This window comes from Toxorhynchites rutilus, chromosome 3 (genome assembly GCF_029784135.1).
Source record: "Toxorhynchites rutilus septentrionalis strain SRP chromosome 3, ASM2978413v1, whole genome shotgun sequence".
In the NCBI taxonomy this organism is placed as follows: Eukaryota; Metazoa; Arthropoda; class Insecta; order Diptera; family Culicidae; genus Toxorhynchites; species Toxorhynchites rutilus.
Window position 1 is genome coordinate 203,693,966 of NC_073746.1, and position 16,733 is coordinate 203,710,698.

Consider the following 16,733-nt stretch of genomic DNA (forward strand, 5'->3'; position numbering starts at 1 on the left):
TAAAAAAAAAATACTGAATGCTGAAATCCAACATAGAAGATGCTTAGGATATGCTGAACTTAAACAACAGAAAAACCAGCAGCAGCAAAATAAAATGCCTCCAGGAATATTGGCCGAGACAACGTTTTTTGAAAAAACCATCGAGATTTTTTTTTGCATCCGAGGATATAAAAATAAATCCACTAATAGGTGCAACGAGAAATAATTATTCACGTTCACAAAGGTAACCAAAGGACCAGTATCAATCATCAACATTTATGCCGGGTGGTTTTCTGAATTGTTTTGATTCAGCACGCGGGAATAAATGTATGTGTTTCCACAGTAATGTTTAAATAACAATGTAATATATAAAATTTATTTACAAGCACATAATAATGTTTATTATTTTGTTTGGCCATATAAGAAAAATTTAATGATGTAACGAACGATTGAATATCTTCAAAACAAAAACCTTTTTTCCTATCTGGCATCTCTGCTAAAGCTAAAGTACGAAGAGGGATACACGAAAACAAACTGACGTCATGCCATGAAGCGCGGGAGACGAAAAATCCTTTCGCGTCTCGCAATTCACTCTCTGCAGCTTTTGCGCTCCACAGCTATGCAGCTCAATCCGCTCAGCTGCTCATCCGCTCTGCTGCTCATCAGCTCAGCTGCTCGTCAGCTCAACAGCTCAGCAGCTCATCAGCTCAACAGCTCAACAGCTCATCAGCTCAACAGCTCAACAGCTCATCAGCTCAACAGCTCAACAGCTCATCAACTCAGCAGCTCAACAGCTCAACAGCTCATCAGCTCCAGCTCCGTAATGAGCTGATGAGCTGCGTTTTTTTGATTGCGAGCCGATCCGAATCCGCTCACTATGATGAAGCGATTCGAATGAACAGCACAACGCAGCTCATCAGCTCATTACGGAGCTGTTGAGCTAATGAGCTGATGAGCTGATGAGCTGTTGAGCTAATGAGCTGTTGAGCTGATGAGCTGTTAAGCTCATCAACGTACAACGAAATTTAGTACAACTTAGTTTTTTTTTGTAGATCCTTCAATAGTGACAGAAAGTGTAAATAGTTTTAATATTTAGTATCATAATATTTTTGTTACTTTATCGCGAATGTTCCCTAGAAATAGTGTTTTCCTGTGTTTTATCTAACAAAATTTAGGATTCAGCTGAAACATAATTACTATTAGGATTTTTCATTTAATATTTTAACTACATTCTATACCTATAGCTTATTATGATTAATTTAAGTTATATTATTATATTTAAGCACAAATTAGTATATAATTCAATAAATTGTAATGATCACTCTGCTGGTGGTTTTCTTTTAACAAAACGGACCTTTGTGAATTGTTCAACTTCTTTTGTTTTTTCCTGGCTTTGTTGAATAATCAACAATCCCCTGTCAGATCATCGGGTGTGGTCAGCGCAGGCTGGTTGTATAAAGGGCGTAATGCCTGTCTGTCGATGTAGCGATACCAACACTCCCCTCCTTAATGCGCTGACGATTTACGGAGACGTATTACTTCCTACGCGTACGTCGATAACTGCAAGTTTAACTGCGGGTCTCTCATATATTCCTGTGCTGGTTTGAACTGTTGCCTGTCTGACTTGACCGTCAGCTGCTACCTTCGTTGAAATTATTCGTCCCTTGGGCCAACAGTTGCGCGGAAGATTATTATCAGAAATCACTACGATGTCATTGACTTCCAGTGGTTTGGTTTCAGTGAACCATTTAGTTCTTCTTGTCAATTCAGGAAGGTAGTCACGAAGCCATGATTTCCAAAACGCATTAGCTATTTCTTGAGAAAGTCGCCAGTTCTGTTTTAACGAGGATGGATTGTCATCGAAGGGGACCCAGGATCGCAAGCCGTTTGAAGATCCAATTAAAAAGTGATTTGGAGTTAATACTGGAGATTCATCATCATCCAGTGGGATTGCTGTAAGAGGTCGTGAATTGACTATGTTTTCGACTTCGATAAATAAGTTTCGTAACACCTCATCTGTGGGTAACCTGTTAGTCTTCAACTTCATTAAGTTCTGTTTGACTGTTCTCACTAGCCTTTCCCAGGCTCCTCCCATATGAGGAGAGGCTGGTGTGATGAATCTCCATTGGGTTCTTGGAGTGGTGAATTCGGCCGTCAACTTATCTTGGTCCAGTTTCTTCATCGCTTCTTTCAGGTCTTTGCTGGCTCCTTGAAAATTTGTTTCTCTATCACTATAAATAGCCGATGGAGTTCCTCTGCGAGCCATGATGTTGCGGATAGATAGAATGCACGAGTCGGTCGTCAGCGAACAGGCAACTTCCAAATGGATGGCGCGGGTTGTAAGGCACGTTGCCAGTACTCCCCAACGTTTTTCGGTTCGCCGTCCAACTAACACCAGCATTGGACCGAAATAGTCCACACCCATATGTGTAAACGGACGACTAAATGCAGCAAGTCTTGCTACCGGCAAATCACTCATCAGTGGGGGTTGAGGGGAAGCTCGATCAATTTTGCAACGCTGACAATCATTTCGCATCGATCGGTACATCGATTTTAAACGGGAAATGTAAAAGCGCTGTCGGATCTCATTCATCGTCGTTTCATGATTTTGATGTTTATATTCCTCATGAATGCTCGCAACTACTAGCTTGGTCAGATAGTGATCGCGAGGAAGGATGATTGGATTGGCTGTATGAAAATCGATGAACTCGCAAGCTTTTGTTCGCCCTCTAACTCGTAATAGCCCATTGCTATCGAGATACGGACAGAGATGGAATAAGGGGCTGCTCTTACGGATTTGTTGCTTCGGTTTATCAGGAACATTGTTCGACGCCAGGATTGCAATCTCGTCGGAAAATTTGCTGTTTTGCGCTACACGATACAAATAACTTTCGGCTTTGATCATCTCGTTTTGTGTTAGTGGGCCTCGTGAACATGTTTGTTTCGAAACACCATTTCGGAAGTTATCGATAGCGCGAAATACGTATGCCATTCTGTGTAATAGAGGTTTCCAACGTGAAAAATTCTGCATCTCAATAACAGGATTGGTTTGGATGAAATGCAGAAGAAATTGAGGTCGCAATTCTTCGTCGCTCGTTCGTGCAGGTGGTGAACTCGACGGCCACTTCTCTTCAGTATTCCACAAAAACTCAGGACCGTGAAACCAACGGCTGGATGCATTCAATTCAGGTTTTCGTTTCCATTTGGTTCCATCGTCCGCTACATTAAGTTTGGATGGGACATATTGCCATTCGTCTACATTAGTGAGCTCCAGAATTTCGCTTACTCGAACAGCCACGAACTGACTGTAGCGACGGTGATCTGAATTTAGCCACCACAAGACGTCTTTAGAATCACACCAAAAAAATCTCTTCATAGTCTTCATGGATAGTGCTTGCATGACGTTATGCGCTAGTCTTGTGCCTATAACAGCAGCTTGCAGTTCAGATCGTGGTATCGACAGGAATCGCAATGGTGCGACACGTGTTTTTGCTCCTACTAAGGCGCATTTGATTGTGCTGCCTTCATGGAATCTGAGGTAGACTACTGCGGCGAATCCATTTTCACTGGCATCAACGAATGTGTGCAGCTGGACTTCATTATTTTCGTCAATTGATATTGACATGCGATAGCAGCGAAGAATTCGCAGAGTTGTCACATTAGGAAGAACTTCAAACCACTCCGACCATTTTAAGTATTCTGGTTCCAAGATTTCATCGTCCCATCCTATTGAAGACCTCCATATATCTTGTAATAAGACTTTGAGATACATTAAAAAAATGTGAAATAAGCCCAATCGGATCGAAAATCATCATGAGTAGACGAAGGACCTCACGCTTTGTGGGACGTTTTGAGCCAGACAACAGACTTGTGTCAAAACGAGATGACAACTTATATGTGAAACAGTCCTTGGCTGTATCCAACCACATGCCCAAGACCTTTTCTGTGGTCACTTTGTTCCCAATACTGAGATTTTTTTCTGTAGTATCGGTTTCGTGGAGCGCTGTTACAACCTTCGGCGAATTCGATAGCCAGTTGCGCATTTCAAAGCCACCGGCTTTGTGAATTCTTTTGACATTTTTGGCCAATATAATGGCTTCTTCCTCAGTTTCCACGCTTACAAGCATATCATCAACATAATGCTTGTTGATGATAGCATGAACTGCATTAGGATAATCTTGCTCGAAACGTTTCGCATTTGTGTTTTTTACATATTGGGCTATGCTTGGGGAACAGCAAACTCCGAACGGCATAACAAGAAGGATATACACGCTGACTTCTTCATCCTCATCCAGGTCTTTCCAAAGGAACCTTAAACATTGCTGGTCACCTTCCATGACAAGTACTTGTAAGTACATCTCGCGGATGTCACCGCAGACTGCCACCTTGAACTCACGAAAATGGATCAATATAGAAAGAAGTGATGCTAATTGGTCTGGCCCTTTCAGCAGCAAATCGTTGAGTGAGACTCCGTGAGAAGTAGCTGCAGCATCCCAAACCAATCGCAGTTTGCTTGGTTTGTTTGGATTTCGCACGGGAAAAACGGGAAGATACCAAACTCGTTTATGTGGTTGCTGTAGCTCCTCTTTCGTTAGTTTACGAACGTATCCCTTGGCTACATAGTCAGCCATTTTTTGTCGCAACATTCCTGCAAAGCTGCAATCTTTTCTCATCCGCCGTTCCAGACACTCCCATCTTTTCAAGGCCATTGACCTGCTCTCTGGAAGTCTCGCGTTTTCATACCGCCAAAGCAACCCGCATCTAAAACGACCATTAATTGGTACAGTTAAGGTTGCCAACTTGTTTTGCGCTTGCTCCTCGTCTCTGGATAGCAACATCTTTTCAGGTTGAGATATTCCAAGACTATCGATGTGAAAATACTGCTTCATCATCTGATGAAGATCAGCTTCACCGGAAACATTGCATCTACATACTTGTAGACTATGATAGTTGATGTAATGATCCGCGTTCAACCTATTGGAACAATTTCCATAGACTACCCATCCTAATCGTGTCTTGATGGCGATTGGTTCGAATGGATTCCCTTCTCGACTTTTCATGGCATTACCTAACGTAGCATAATCTAAACCATTCAGTATTCGAGGACATACATCCTGATATGATTGCAATGGGAGTCCGGAAAGATGAGGATACTTCTTTTCGATCTCAGGAACAATAAGGGTTTGCGAACGAAGTTGAAGATCTCTGATTGTATGTATTCCAGAAAGGTTGTATTTCTTGTTTGGGTTGTTTGATCCAGAGATTTTCAAGTCAACTATCCTGGACGTCTCTGTTCTTTTTGTCCCTCCTGTCCATCTCAGACATAAAGACTGCTGGGGTCCCTCTACACCTAATTCTTCTGCGAGGCTCTGCTCAATCAATGTCAATTCTGATCCATCATCGATAAATGCATATGTGTGAATGGCTTTCGTTGGACTATACAGGGTTACGGGAACAATACGGAAAAGTATCTCGGATTGGCTTTGATGAATATTACAACTGGTTCCGCTACTGTGATCATTTGGAATAGGAACTCGATCATTAACTCCGTTGTGAAGAAGTGGATGATGAAAATATGAACATCCATTGATTCCGCATGTATTCTTCAGTCTACATGATCCATTGTGCTTTCGAAGACATTTTCTACACATTTTGCGCTCTTTTACAATAGCCCACCTAGACTCGAAGTCGAACTCCAAGAATCGTTTGCACTTTGCAATTGAGAGACATTCACCTTTGCATACGATGCATTCTCTGATGTTATTATACTCAACAGAATACCGTTGATTCTCCTGTGAGACCTGTGGAAGATGATTGTCCTCATATTCCGAGTGAATGTTCAGAAAACTGTTCTTTTTCCCACTGCGTGGACGGTATTCGCTAGCCAACGACGTAGATACTGCAGTTGCGTCTTCAGCCATGGAACGCAACCATTCACTAAAGTCTAATAAGTTCGGAAAAACGTTGTTCCTGGTGTATTTCGCCCAATCAGGCTTCAGTGCAGGTGGTAGCCTTTCTACCAACTCGTACTTCAGAGACGCGTTGTATATAAAATCGTTGACCTCGCATGCTTGAACGGTTGCAACTAAATTTTAAACGGCAAGAGCGAATCCTACCAATGTGTCCAACTTCTCTATTGTTGGGGACGGTAACGATCTAACTTTTTTGATCGTTGCTTGGATGATCATTTCTGGTCGACCATATAACATCTTCAGAGTTGCAAGCACTCCCGAAACGTTTGACGGGTGAAGTAATCGACATTTTACTGCGTCTAAAGCTTTTCCTTTCAAGCACTTTCTCAATCTCAACATGTTTTCCTCGTTGGAAAATCCACACATAGAAGTCGATGAATTGAACAAGGAAAAAAAGAGCGGCCAATCTTCCGGATCACCGTAGAATTCTGGCAGCTCTTTTGAAACAGCCTGGCGTGCTGCTATCTGACTCTGATTTAGCATATGTATTGCTTCATCACTTCGATTTTCTTGACGTTGTGGTTGATGGAAACGCTGTCGCGCTGGTGTGGATCGTTCACCAGGAACGAAAGGGTCATTTACTATTGGTCTATAACCACCTCGCGCTGAGCCCTCTCGTAATGCGATCGACTGTCGCCCAAGTGCGTCAGTACAATGGTTCACCGACGAACGAGACATAGAACCTGGTCCATGGTGCCCTGAGGGTCTTGTCCTTGCCGAACGATGTTGAGGCCTCTGCTGAATCAAATTTGCTGCATCACGAGGCAGCTGTCTTACTCGTGGAAAAAGTGAGGGTGTTGCAGCTTGTTGGACGTCACGGATCCGGATTGATTCATCAATGGAAGGTTCGTTACTTATCTCTTCCACTTCAAGACCAGTGTTTTCTACTCCGCAGCGGTTAGTGTCTGCTAGCCACTGCTCAATTTCCGATATATTACCGGTTACTGATAAGAATTCCTTTTCAGAACCTGAGTTTGAACCGCTAACGTCATTCAGCGATTCAAGCAATGAGTACTTTTCGTCCAGGTATTGCTGCACGAAAAGCTTCTTCTCTTCGAGTTTCTGCAACAATAACTCCACTCTGCGTTTGGCTTCACTGCGTGTGCTTCTAGTTCCTGTTGATTTCGCGGCGTTATTTTGCCTTCTGTATTGATCAGTGTGCTCGCGCTCTTTCGATACACAGTTCGGACACTGCCAATTCACTTCAACTATGCTTTCGGATACATTGACGCATTTGAAATGGTACCAACGATCACAGTTATCGCATTGTACCATTCTACTGTTATCCGGGTGTTGACATAAACTGCAAGAACTGACGTAATCAGGGCGTGCACGTCTTGGTGGATTCCTCCTAACTACAGGTTCATTTCCGATATTGACAATAGGGTGCGGATCATCTCTATTGTTATCCACATAATTCTTGGGAATCGTTCCAGTACGGGAACCTACCATCTGTCTTCCCATCTGTTGATCAGAATTGGGGGTGTTATCTGCTCGAGTTTCAATACCATCGACAACTTCTTCATGTTCACCATCCTCATAAGTAACGGCGCGGACTGGTTGTTTCCCGCTACAGTTGCGACGGCTGTTGGACATCGTTCAACCTCGGTAGACTCGATAACAGAATTTTGTAAATTGTTGTTCGATAGTAGTAACGCGAAGATTCCGTAAATCGCTTTATTTAGAAGAGATTACAAAATTCCTACAAGGAAACAAATTTAGTCTTAAACATAGATTAACTTCAGAAGTAAATACTGTTAATGGCTCTTCTAGCTATCGTACAACGAAATTTAGTACAACTTAGTTTTTTTTGTAGATCCTTCAATAGTGACAGAAAGTGTAAATAGTTTTAATATTTAGTATCATAATATTTTTGTTACTTTATCGCGAATGTTCCCTAGAAATAGTGTTTTCCTGTGTTTTATCTAACAAAATTTAGGATTCAGCTGAAACATAATTACTATTAGGATTTTTCATTTAATATTTTAACAAATTCTATACCTATAGCTTATTATGATTAATTTAAGTTATATTATTATATTTAAGCACAAATTAGTATATAATTCAATAAATTGTAATGATCACTCTGCTGGTGGTTTTCTTTTAACAAAACGGACCTTTGTGAATTGTTCAACTTCTTTTGTTTTTTCCTGGCTTTGTTGAATAATCAACAATCCCCTGTCAGATCATCGGGTGTGGTCAGCGCAGGCTGGTTGTATAAAGGGCGTAATGCCTGTCTGTCGATGTAGCGATACCAACACCGCGTTTTATGATATGACATCAGTTTGTTTTCGTGTATCCCTCTTCTTCTTTAGCTTTAGCAGAGATGCCAGATAGGAAAAAGGTTTTTGTTTTGAAGATATTCAATCGTTCGTTACCAAACAAAATAATAAACATTATTATATGCTTGTAAATGAAATTAAAGGGTGTGTCACATCAAATTGCATCACGGAAAAAACGCTGTAGAAATATATTTTTTTCAGTTTTTCGTAAATTTGGAAAAATGTCGTCGAACGAAAAAGAGCGTCGTGAATTAATCTTGTGCACTCATTTCGAGAATCCGGAGTTGTCACATCGGGACATCGGTGAGATGCTGGGAATCGTCCAATCCACGGTCAGCAGAGTACTAAAACGATACTTCGAGAACCTAACCATCGACCGGAAGGTGAAGAACGGTAAAAATGGATGCTCCGTCAGTGAAAAAGATCACAAGCGCGTAGTTAAGCAGTTTAGACGTGATCCGAGAAGTTCGGTCCGGGATGTCGCCAATAAGCTGAATTTGTCAAGTTCATTCGTCCAGCGGACCAAGCAGCGGGAGGGCCTGCGTACATACAAGGTTCAGAAGGCTCCTAACCGCGACGAAAGGCAAAACATGGTGGGGAAGACGCGAGCCCGGAAGCTGTACACCGAAATGCTGACGAAGCCGCATTGCCTGGTAATGGACGACGAAACCTACGTCAAAGCGGACTTTCGTCAGCTGCCGGGCCTGTTGTTCTTCTCCGCAGAGGACAAATTCAGCGTTCCGGAGGAGATTCGCAAGCAGAAACTATCCAAGTTTGCCAAAAAGTACATGGTGTGGCAAGCGATCTGCTCTTGCGGAAAGCGGAGCGCCCCCTTCGTGATGACCGGCACGGTAAACGGGCAGGTTTACCTTAAGGAGGGCCTACAGAAGCGCTTACTACCACTATTGAAGCAGCACGAGGGCCCGACCACCTTCTGGTCGGATCTCGCTTCGTGCCACTATTCAAAGGACGTGTTGGAGTGGTACGAAGCCAACGGGGTCACCTTCGTGCCAAAGGAAATGAACCCTCCCAACGCGGGGGGGCTTCGCACAATAGAGAAATATTGGGCGATTATGAAGCGGGCCCTCCGGAAGAACCCAAAAGTTGCGGACTTCAAGAGAAAATGGGTTTCAACCTGACGTTGTACAGAACCTTATGGACGGGGTAAAGAGGAAGGTGCGAGCATACGGGCTTGGGCTCGAAGTATGAATAAAAAGAAAATGCCAAAAGTTGTTTAATAGTTTTTATTTTACTGTCTAAAATTTTCAAAAGGATCGGTCTACTGGGCGAATTTCTACAGCGTTTTTTCCGTGATGCAATTTGATGTGACACACCCTTTTCTATATTATATTGTTATTTAAACATGACTGTTGAAACACATAAACTTATTTCCGCGTGCTGAATCAAAACAATTCAGAAACAACCCGGTATAAATGCTAATGATTTATAATGGTCTTTTTGTTATTTTTGTCATCACGAAGAATTATTTCTCGTTGCGCCTATTAGTGGATTTATTTTTATATAATGGATGCAAAAAATATCTCGGAAGTTTTATCAAAAGACGTTGTGTCGGCCAATATTTCTGAAGGTATTTTATTTGGCTACTGCTGGTTTTTCTGTTGTTTAAGTTTAAGTTCAGCATATCCTAAGCATCTTCTATGTTGGATTGCTGCATTCAATTTTTGTTTTATATCATATTATTAGAATTCATATTAGTTTTTGTTTGTGTACAATTATATATTAAATTCGTTTATTTTTCTGCTTTCCGTCCATTATGAAAATGCACACTATAAAATGTCCCATGATAGTTATGCAATTGTGTGGACAACCGCAAAATTCAACTGAAGAGCTGTTCCAAATGAGCAGCTCTCTTGTATGAGCTGAACGGCTCTGAGCCGCTCACCATGATGAGCTGATTTGCCCATCTCTAATCTTCGTAGCTATCTTCTTCGCACTCACGAAGAATACGAAATAAAAAACTTCATCTGCGAATGACGGATCTCTATAGTAGCAAGTCCGAAAAGAACATCCCAAAGCCCATAAGGAGAACGGTTGTAAGTTGCTATTCGTGACTACTACCTAGAGAAAGATAACTCTCCACCGTTGCGAGTGAAGTTCGATGCAGAGTACGCGCGATTGATAACGGAACATATTGCCGGGAATATTGGATTTAGAGGAGTTCTCAGGTTATCAAAAAATAACTCTCCTCCGTCCCGATGAGATTCCTATAAAGCGTACGCGCCCCTCTTCAGGTTTCTAGAGGAGTTCTCTGGGATTCTCAGGTTTCCAAAAGATAACTCTCCCCTTCCAGATTAGAGTTCGATATATCGCCGGTCCGATTAGTTTCTGGTTATCTTTACAGGTTTCCTAATAATAATTCTCCGCCGTCGCGAATGGAGTTATTTAAAGTGTATACGCTATGAATAACACCGGGATGATTGATTTTCGAGAAGTTCTCTCAGTTACCTTCACAAGTTTCCCACAGGTAATTCTCCATCGTTGCGTTTGGATTTCGATGGGAAAAGATGCGATAAATAATAGAATGTATACCCGATCCAATTAATTGTACAGGTTTTCCTTTTCAGGTTACCTAGAAATAATCTTTCCCGTGTAGCAACATCGCGTCGACTACGGTTTTAGTGCTGTGATATCTTATAGCGAATCACGACTACGTCCGTTGCTCGGTTAAACTGGAATGCCTTTATTGTTCCTGGAAGTTTTTTACAAGAGTCCCGATTGAGACGCCTGAAGCACCGATTTATGTAAATGCTATGTACACGATCACCAATCGGGATCGATGTGCATGCGAAAGAGACAAAGATAGAAACCTCGAAAAAACCATGACTGTACACATGGTAACAGCGAGGTTCAGTAAAGATGAAATGCGACACTTCCGTTCGTCGCTGTAAACGCTGACAATTTTTGTGCAGGCAATTGAACTGAAGGTTCAATGCCCACTGGTGCACTTTGCTGTAGATGTAAAATTTAGAAGCATGAAAATGACATGTGGAATGCACATGTCACACCATCCCCCTACGGGCCAAAATTGAAAGGTAGCTTATTCGGATTTGCTTCAAGTGCCTCTTACAATTTTAATTGATTTCATCTAATGTTTTGTATTCGATTTGATGTTTGTATAATAGTACTTACTTAATTATTATTTTATTTTTCTGTATAATGCACCCCTTCCCCCTAATGGAAAAGGAGGCGGTTTATCTGCCTATTTGATTAGTCTTGAAATGTGAACTTCCTGCTGCTTATTATATGCATCTGATATCGTTACGTTTGGTATGCTTAATTTTGAAATTACGAAAGGTCCATTGTAAACGGGATCTAATTTGTGTCTATTTTGGTTTTTTTTAAAACACTATCGCCGATTTTTATATCAGTTATATTTATGTTATTATTGGTTGTGTTTTTCTTTTGCATTTTTCTTTGACTAGAGTTTGCCTGACATTGTTGTGAGTGACTTGTAGTCTAAATTTGAGTTCTTTCTGGTAAGAGTCTAAGTTATATAAAGGATCTACGTTGTTGTTACAAAAATCAAAGGTATTACATGTTTTTCCAAAAATTAATTCGAATGGCGTGAAGTCGTGTTGTATGTTAGGTGTTGTATTGTAACAGAAACAGTAAAATGGTAGCCAGTCGTCCCAATCGTTTTTTCGTTCATTTGTGAATATTCGTAAGTATTCATTCAAGCATTTGTGGTTACGTACTAAAGCGCTAATCGTTTGTGGATGGTACGCTGTCGAACAAGTGTGGTTTAGTTGTAGTAAACTGCAGATTTCATCAAAAACTCCTTTGTATTCGGTTCCTTGATCTGTTTTGATACATCTCATTGGACCGTATGTAAGGATGCATTTTTCTACGACTGCTTTTGCTAATGTAACAGCTGATTTGTCCGGAATGGGGACTGCAATCACATACTTGGAAAGATCGCATTGCAATGTTACTGCATAGCGGTTTCCTTTCTCAGTGAGAGGAAACGGTCCGATGGTGTCAATTGACACAACATCGAAGGTTTTATTGGGTGTAGTTGTAACGATAACTGGCGTTTTTGCTGATTTTTTTTTTTTTTTTATCTTCGCTTGTTTTTACGTCGGCATATTTCCGCCACTTTAGTGCCAATCACCGACATCAGGGAGGCGACTCCACCTGTTCCTACCTATCAGACTCAACAACTCATGAGCCGGGCCAACTTCTTTTACTTCCCGTCCGAAGGAAGACGTAACCAGAGATTTTTCGCCTCAGAAAATCCCAACGACGCCAGCTGGGATTGAACCCAGGCCGATCGGATTGTGAAGCTGTTACGCTAACCACACAACCACTGGCGCCGTCATCTTTTTTTTTTTTGCTGATATCGCATGTTTGTTTATTTTACAAAGTTCAAATACCTTGATATAGTCTGAAACAGTTTGTTTCATGTTTGGCCAAGAGTATAGTGACTTTAGTTTTTTATATAATCTATTTATACCCGGATGACCTCCCGTCGGAGAGTCATGATGGTGTTGCAAAATGTTTTTAATTTCTGCCGCTGTTTTTGACGTAGGATTACGTCTTTCGGGAACATATTGGGGTACAAATTGAAAAACGAATATCGATCGCATCGTGAAAAATGTCCAATTTCAAACGCTTATTGTTCAGTCATTTCATGACGGATTGATGAGATTTTTACATCAAAACATTGCGGCACTCTATAACAATTTTCGATCTTGAATAAAATAATATATATCATGTAATTAACTATCGAACAATTGAAAAATCTCAACCCTTATCCAAACGGTACTGATTGGTCGAAATTGACGTCATTTCTTTTTCGCCTGCTTCGCTTCTTTCGTTCCCCGATAAGTCAAATATTTGCATGGCGAGCGAGTGGGGGGCGCCTATTTCTCACATACCAACTGATATAAAAGGACGGTAGCATTTTTGGATCTCATTCTCGTTCAACGCTCAGATCGGCAAACATCTGGGCTTCTAGTGTGCAGTGTTCTACAAATCAACCAACACCATACGGTGCGGCAAAGGAGAGGAAGCCATCGGCAACCAACGATGGATGCGGTGCGGCAAAGGGAGCAAAGAAGAGGAAGCAGCGGAGAGCATCGAATTAAATCTAGTGTGCATTGCTGGTGCGCTCCTCTTCACATCAACAATTGGATGCGGCAAAGGAGGCAGAGGAGCGAAGTGCATTGCATCGCATCGTATCACACCCGCTATCCGTCGTTTAGCTCGTCGTGGTGGTGCCAATCAAACCCTCGCAAATCGACGCACAGAAGCCGATGGCGCCAAAGTCAAGGAAAGCATCAGCGAATCCATAAAAGCTACCGCTCCCAGAACTAAACTGCTACATCCGACTGAAACGCAGCAGATTCCGTACAACCCATTAAACCATTCCAGTCCTTCTCAGGACTATCAATTTGTTTTGAAACAAAAGAGTTTATTTTACTGTTTTCCACTTACCACAAAAACTATATAAAACCGATCAAAAATACTGTTTATTTTTACATTTTCTACTAACAACTAACATGGAACGTATCACGTCAAAAACATACGTTTCATCAACCACCTTTTACTGGATTTGGCAAAAGAAGCGAAGGACATATGCATGCATGTATATAACGGAACGCTCCAGTCATACACAGCCCGTTAGGGACGAATGACCTTTGGGTTAAAGTCCCTTCAAAAACAAGAACGAACGATACACAGCCCGTATCAGAAAAATGCATGAAGGAATTCTATAAAATAATATTTTTGCGGTGCCTTTGCGCCAACTACACGGGCGAGTAGCACCATAGTAGCAAAAAATGTCGAAGCTCGTGACATCTGGTAGCAATATTTTTCTTTTTTTGAATTATAGAGACTTTAAACTTTACGTTCATTCGTCTCTAGCCCTGAGAAGGGCCCTTGCGAAGAAAACTAGTTCATACTCTTTCTCGACCTATCTTTAGAAAGACATTTTCATTGTCGCTCAGCACTCCTCAGCAAACGAGTCTGCTTTCGGTGGCACCAAGCGCGCCATGAGCAATATTCTTTTAGGGATCGAACTAGAAGGCCCGAAGGCATATTGCCTGATGTTTCTACCAAAACACATAATTCAAACACATTTTTTTTCATGTGCAATTTTCATATAAGATTTTTTGACGTTGGATTACGTCTTTCGGGAACATATTGGGGTACAAATTGAAAATCGAAAATCGATTACATCGTGAAAATTGTCCAATTTCAAATGCTTATTGCTCAGTCATTTCATGATGGATTGATGACATTTTTGCGTCAATCGATTTCGGTACTCCATAACAATTTTTTATATTGAAGAAAATAATCTCATCCCCTATCCTAACGGAAATACCCTCTTCTGACTGGCCGAAATTGACGACACATGCGGCGAGTCCCTAACAGAGACATCAAAACCAAGCTGCCTGGGGGAAATCGGTATTGCAAATATATTAAAGTAGGGGGATCTTTTGTTCCTATCGAAATGTGTTCTCTAACAGAGACATCAAAATCAAGGTGCTCGGGGAAATCGGCATTGCAAATATATGCAAGTCGGGGGTTGCTCCATGAAATTTCATATCAATGACCGATCGTTTATTGTGAAAAATTTAGCACAAGTGTAAGTGTAAAATTGTATATGGTAGCAGTTGTGCTAAGAATGACTTGATATATGAAACGATTTATTTTAATTTCCTTAAATTAAAAACCAAGGTGTTCCTGTTCGAGAACGGCCACCCGAGGGAGGTTTATACGGCGAGAAAAATTGGAATAGTGAAGAAATATTCGAAAAAGTGATTTCCCATATCCTCTATATATAGTATTAGATGTTGTTAGTCCAATTAAAATTGAATTGGGTTGAATAAACACTCAGAAAGTAAAAATTATAAAAAAAGAATACCTTTTCCATTTCAAATATGTTTTCTCTATATTAAAGTAACATGTTTTTACTGATGAGGAAAAACTATAATTGTGTTCGGTATTGGTAATTGTCTTATATTACATTGGTGAGTTTTTTTTCTTTATTTCATGCATACATATCACAGGAGGCATCTCGTCTAGGATCACAGAGGGCGGTTTTCATCATATATCGTTCCACTTCGGTATCTTTCATCTGATACGCACCATCCAACGACTGTTTACCATCCTTCTGCCATCATCACTCGATAAACACTGGTGGAGTTAACATACAATACCCAACAACCAAACAAAACGGCCCTTTTCAGGGCCACCATATCATTAACAAAGAGTTTAACGATGTAATTCTTAAAACATATCCAAAATCAACAGATAGTCTAACGGAATCCTACGTCAACTATGCGGTCGTGTCTCGGACACAACCCTCCTGTGACTTTTTTATTTCCACGGGTTTCTGGTAAATTATTATGGTAGCGTTCCTAAGAACAGCATTACCGAAATTTTTGAATGAATTTAAATCAATGTGTTTGAATAAAATGTCATTTGTTTTTATTGCTAGCTTTCTTGGAAATTTTCCTTCAACAGTTGTATTATCGGCAGGCCTGCCATCGATTATTTTAAAGAATTTTTCTAATTCAAATTTAAAATTTTCCGGATTTTCTATTACGAGTGCTAACGTTGGGGTTAGGCTCTTACGGAATTTTTTGTCGTATATTATCATATTTATTTTATTATTACTATATGAAAATGTTAATTTTGGTAAGTCGAATGCCTCTAAACCACTGACAGCTTCGTACACGTGAAGTTGATCAGGCTTCTGTGTCTGGCTGGCAATTGGTGTAGAAGGATTTTTCTTTGCCATAGATCTAGTTACTATATACATTTGTCTCAGTGTTTCAGATGTCACTTGTATTCTCGACAAAGCATCTGACAACACGTTTGACTTGCCTTTGATATATTCCACTTCGAAATTGTATTCTTCTAAATCCCATCTCATACGGGTTAATTTAGAGGAAGGATTTTTTAATGAAAATAGGTAAATCAATGGTCGGTGGTCCGTACGTATAATGGCAAGCTACTTTTGATGCGTCCGTGATTATGATGAAATCTTTTTGGTAGTCAGGGAATTGTAAAATTTGCGGGGATAGTAATTTGTTTTTCAAATGTTCGAATGCTTTTTGACATTCACTATCCCAATTGAATACTGTTTCCTTGCGGAGTAGTTTATTCAATGGACTAGTTATGTCAGCAAAATTTCGAATAAAGCGACGATAATAATTGCAAAAAGCAACAAATCGTCTAACTTCATCAACATTTTTCGGCACTGGATAATTTGCTATTGCCGAGTACTTATTTTTGTCAGGTTGTATGCCATCTTCCGAGATGTGATGACCCAAATAGGTCACTTCATTCTTGAAGAAATGGCATTTTGATGGGTTCAATTTTAAATTGAATTTTCGTAATTGTAAAAACACTTTGCGTAAGTTTTCGATGTGGTGGGTTATGGAACATCCTACAACGATGATGTCGTCTATGTAAAGAAATGCGCAATGTGGCGGTAAGCCACTTAACGCGATTGACGTCATTCGTTGGA

At 40.7% G+C, this 16,733-nt stretch overlaps 1 protein-coding gene across 1 annotated transcript; it reads right to left on the minus strand.

Moving 5' to 3' along the window:
* Positions 1–1,501: 1,501 nt before the first annotated feature.
* Positions 1,502–4,610, minus strand: LOC129773855 (uncharacterized). The gene is made up of 2 exons (XM_055777512.1): positions 3,815–4,610; positions 1,502–3,300 (listed from the first exon to the last, which is right to left on the minus strand). The coding sequence occupies exons 1-2, from the start codon at positions 4,608–4,610 to the stop codon at positions 1,502–1,504; spliced, it is 2,595 nt and encodes an 864-aa protein (XP_055633487.1).
* Between the last annotated feature and the right edge of the window lie 12,123 nt (positions 4,611–16,733).

What these genes read in the sequence shown, in the direction of transcription:
- LOC129773855 (XM_055777512.1), bottom strand. Translation starts at nt 4,610, where the DNA reads ATGGCTGACTATGTAGCCAAGGGATACGTTCGTAAACTAACGAAAGAG. An exon ending in CTCAAAACGTCCCACAAAGC is followed by an intron (nt 3,301 to 3,814) that starts GTGAGGTCCTTC and finishes GGCTAAATTCAG; the next exon opens with ATCACCGTCGCTACAGTCAG.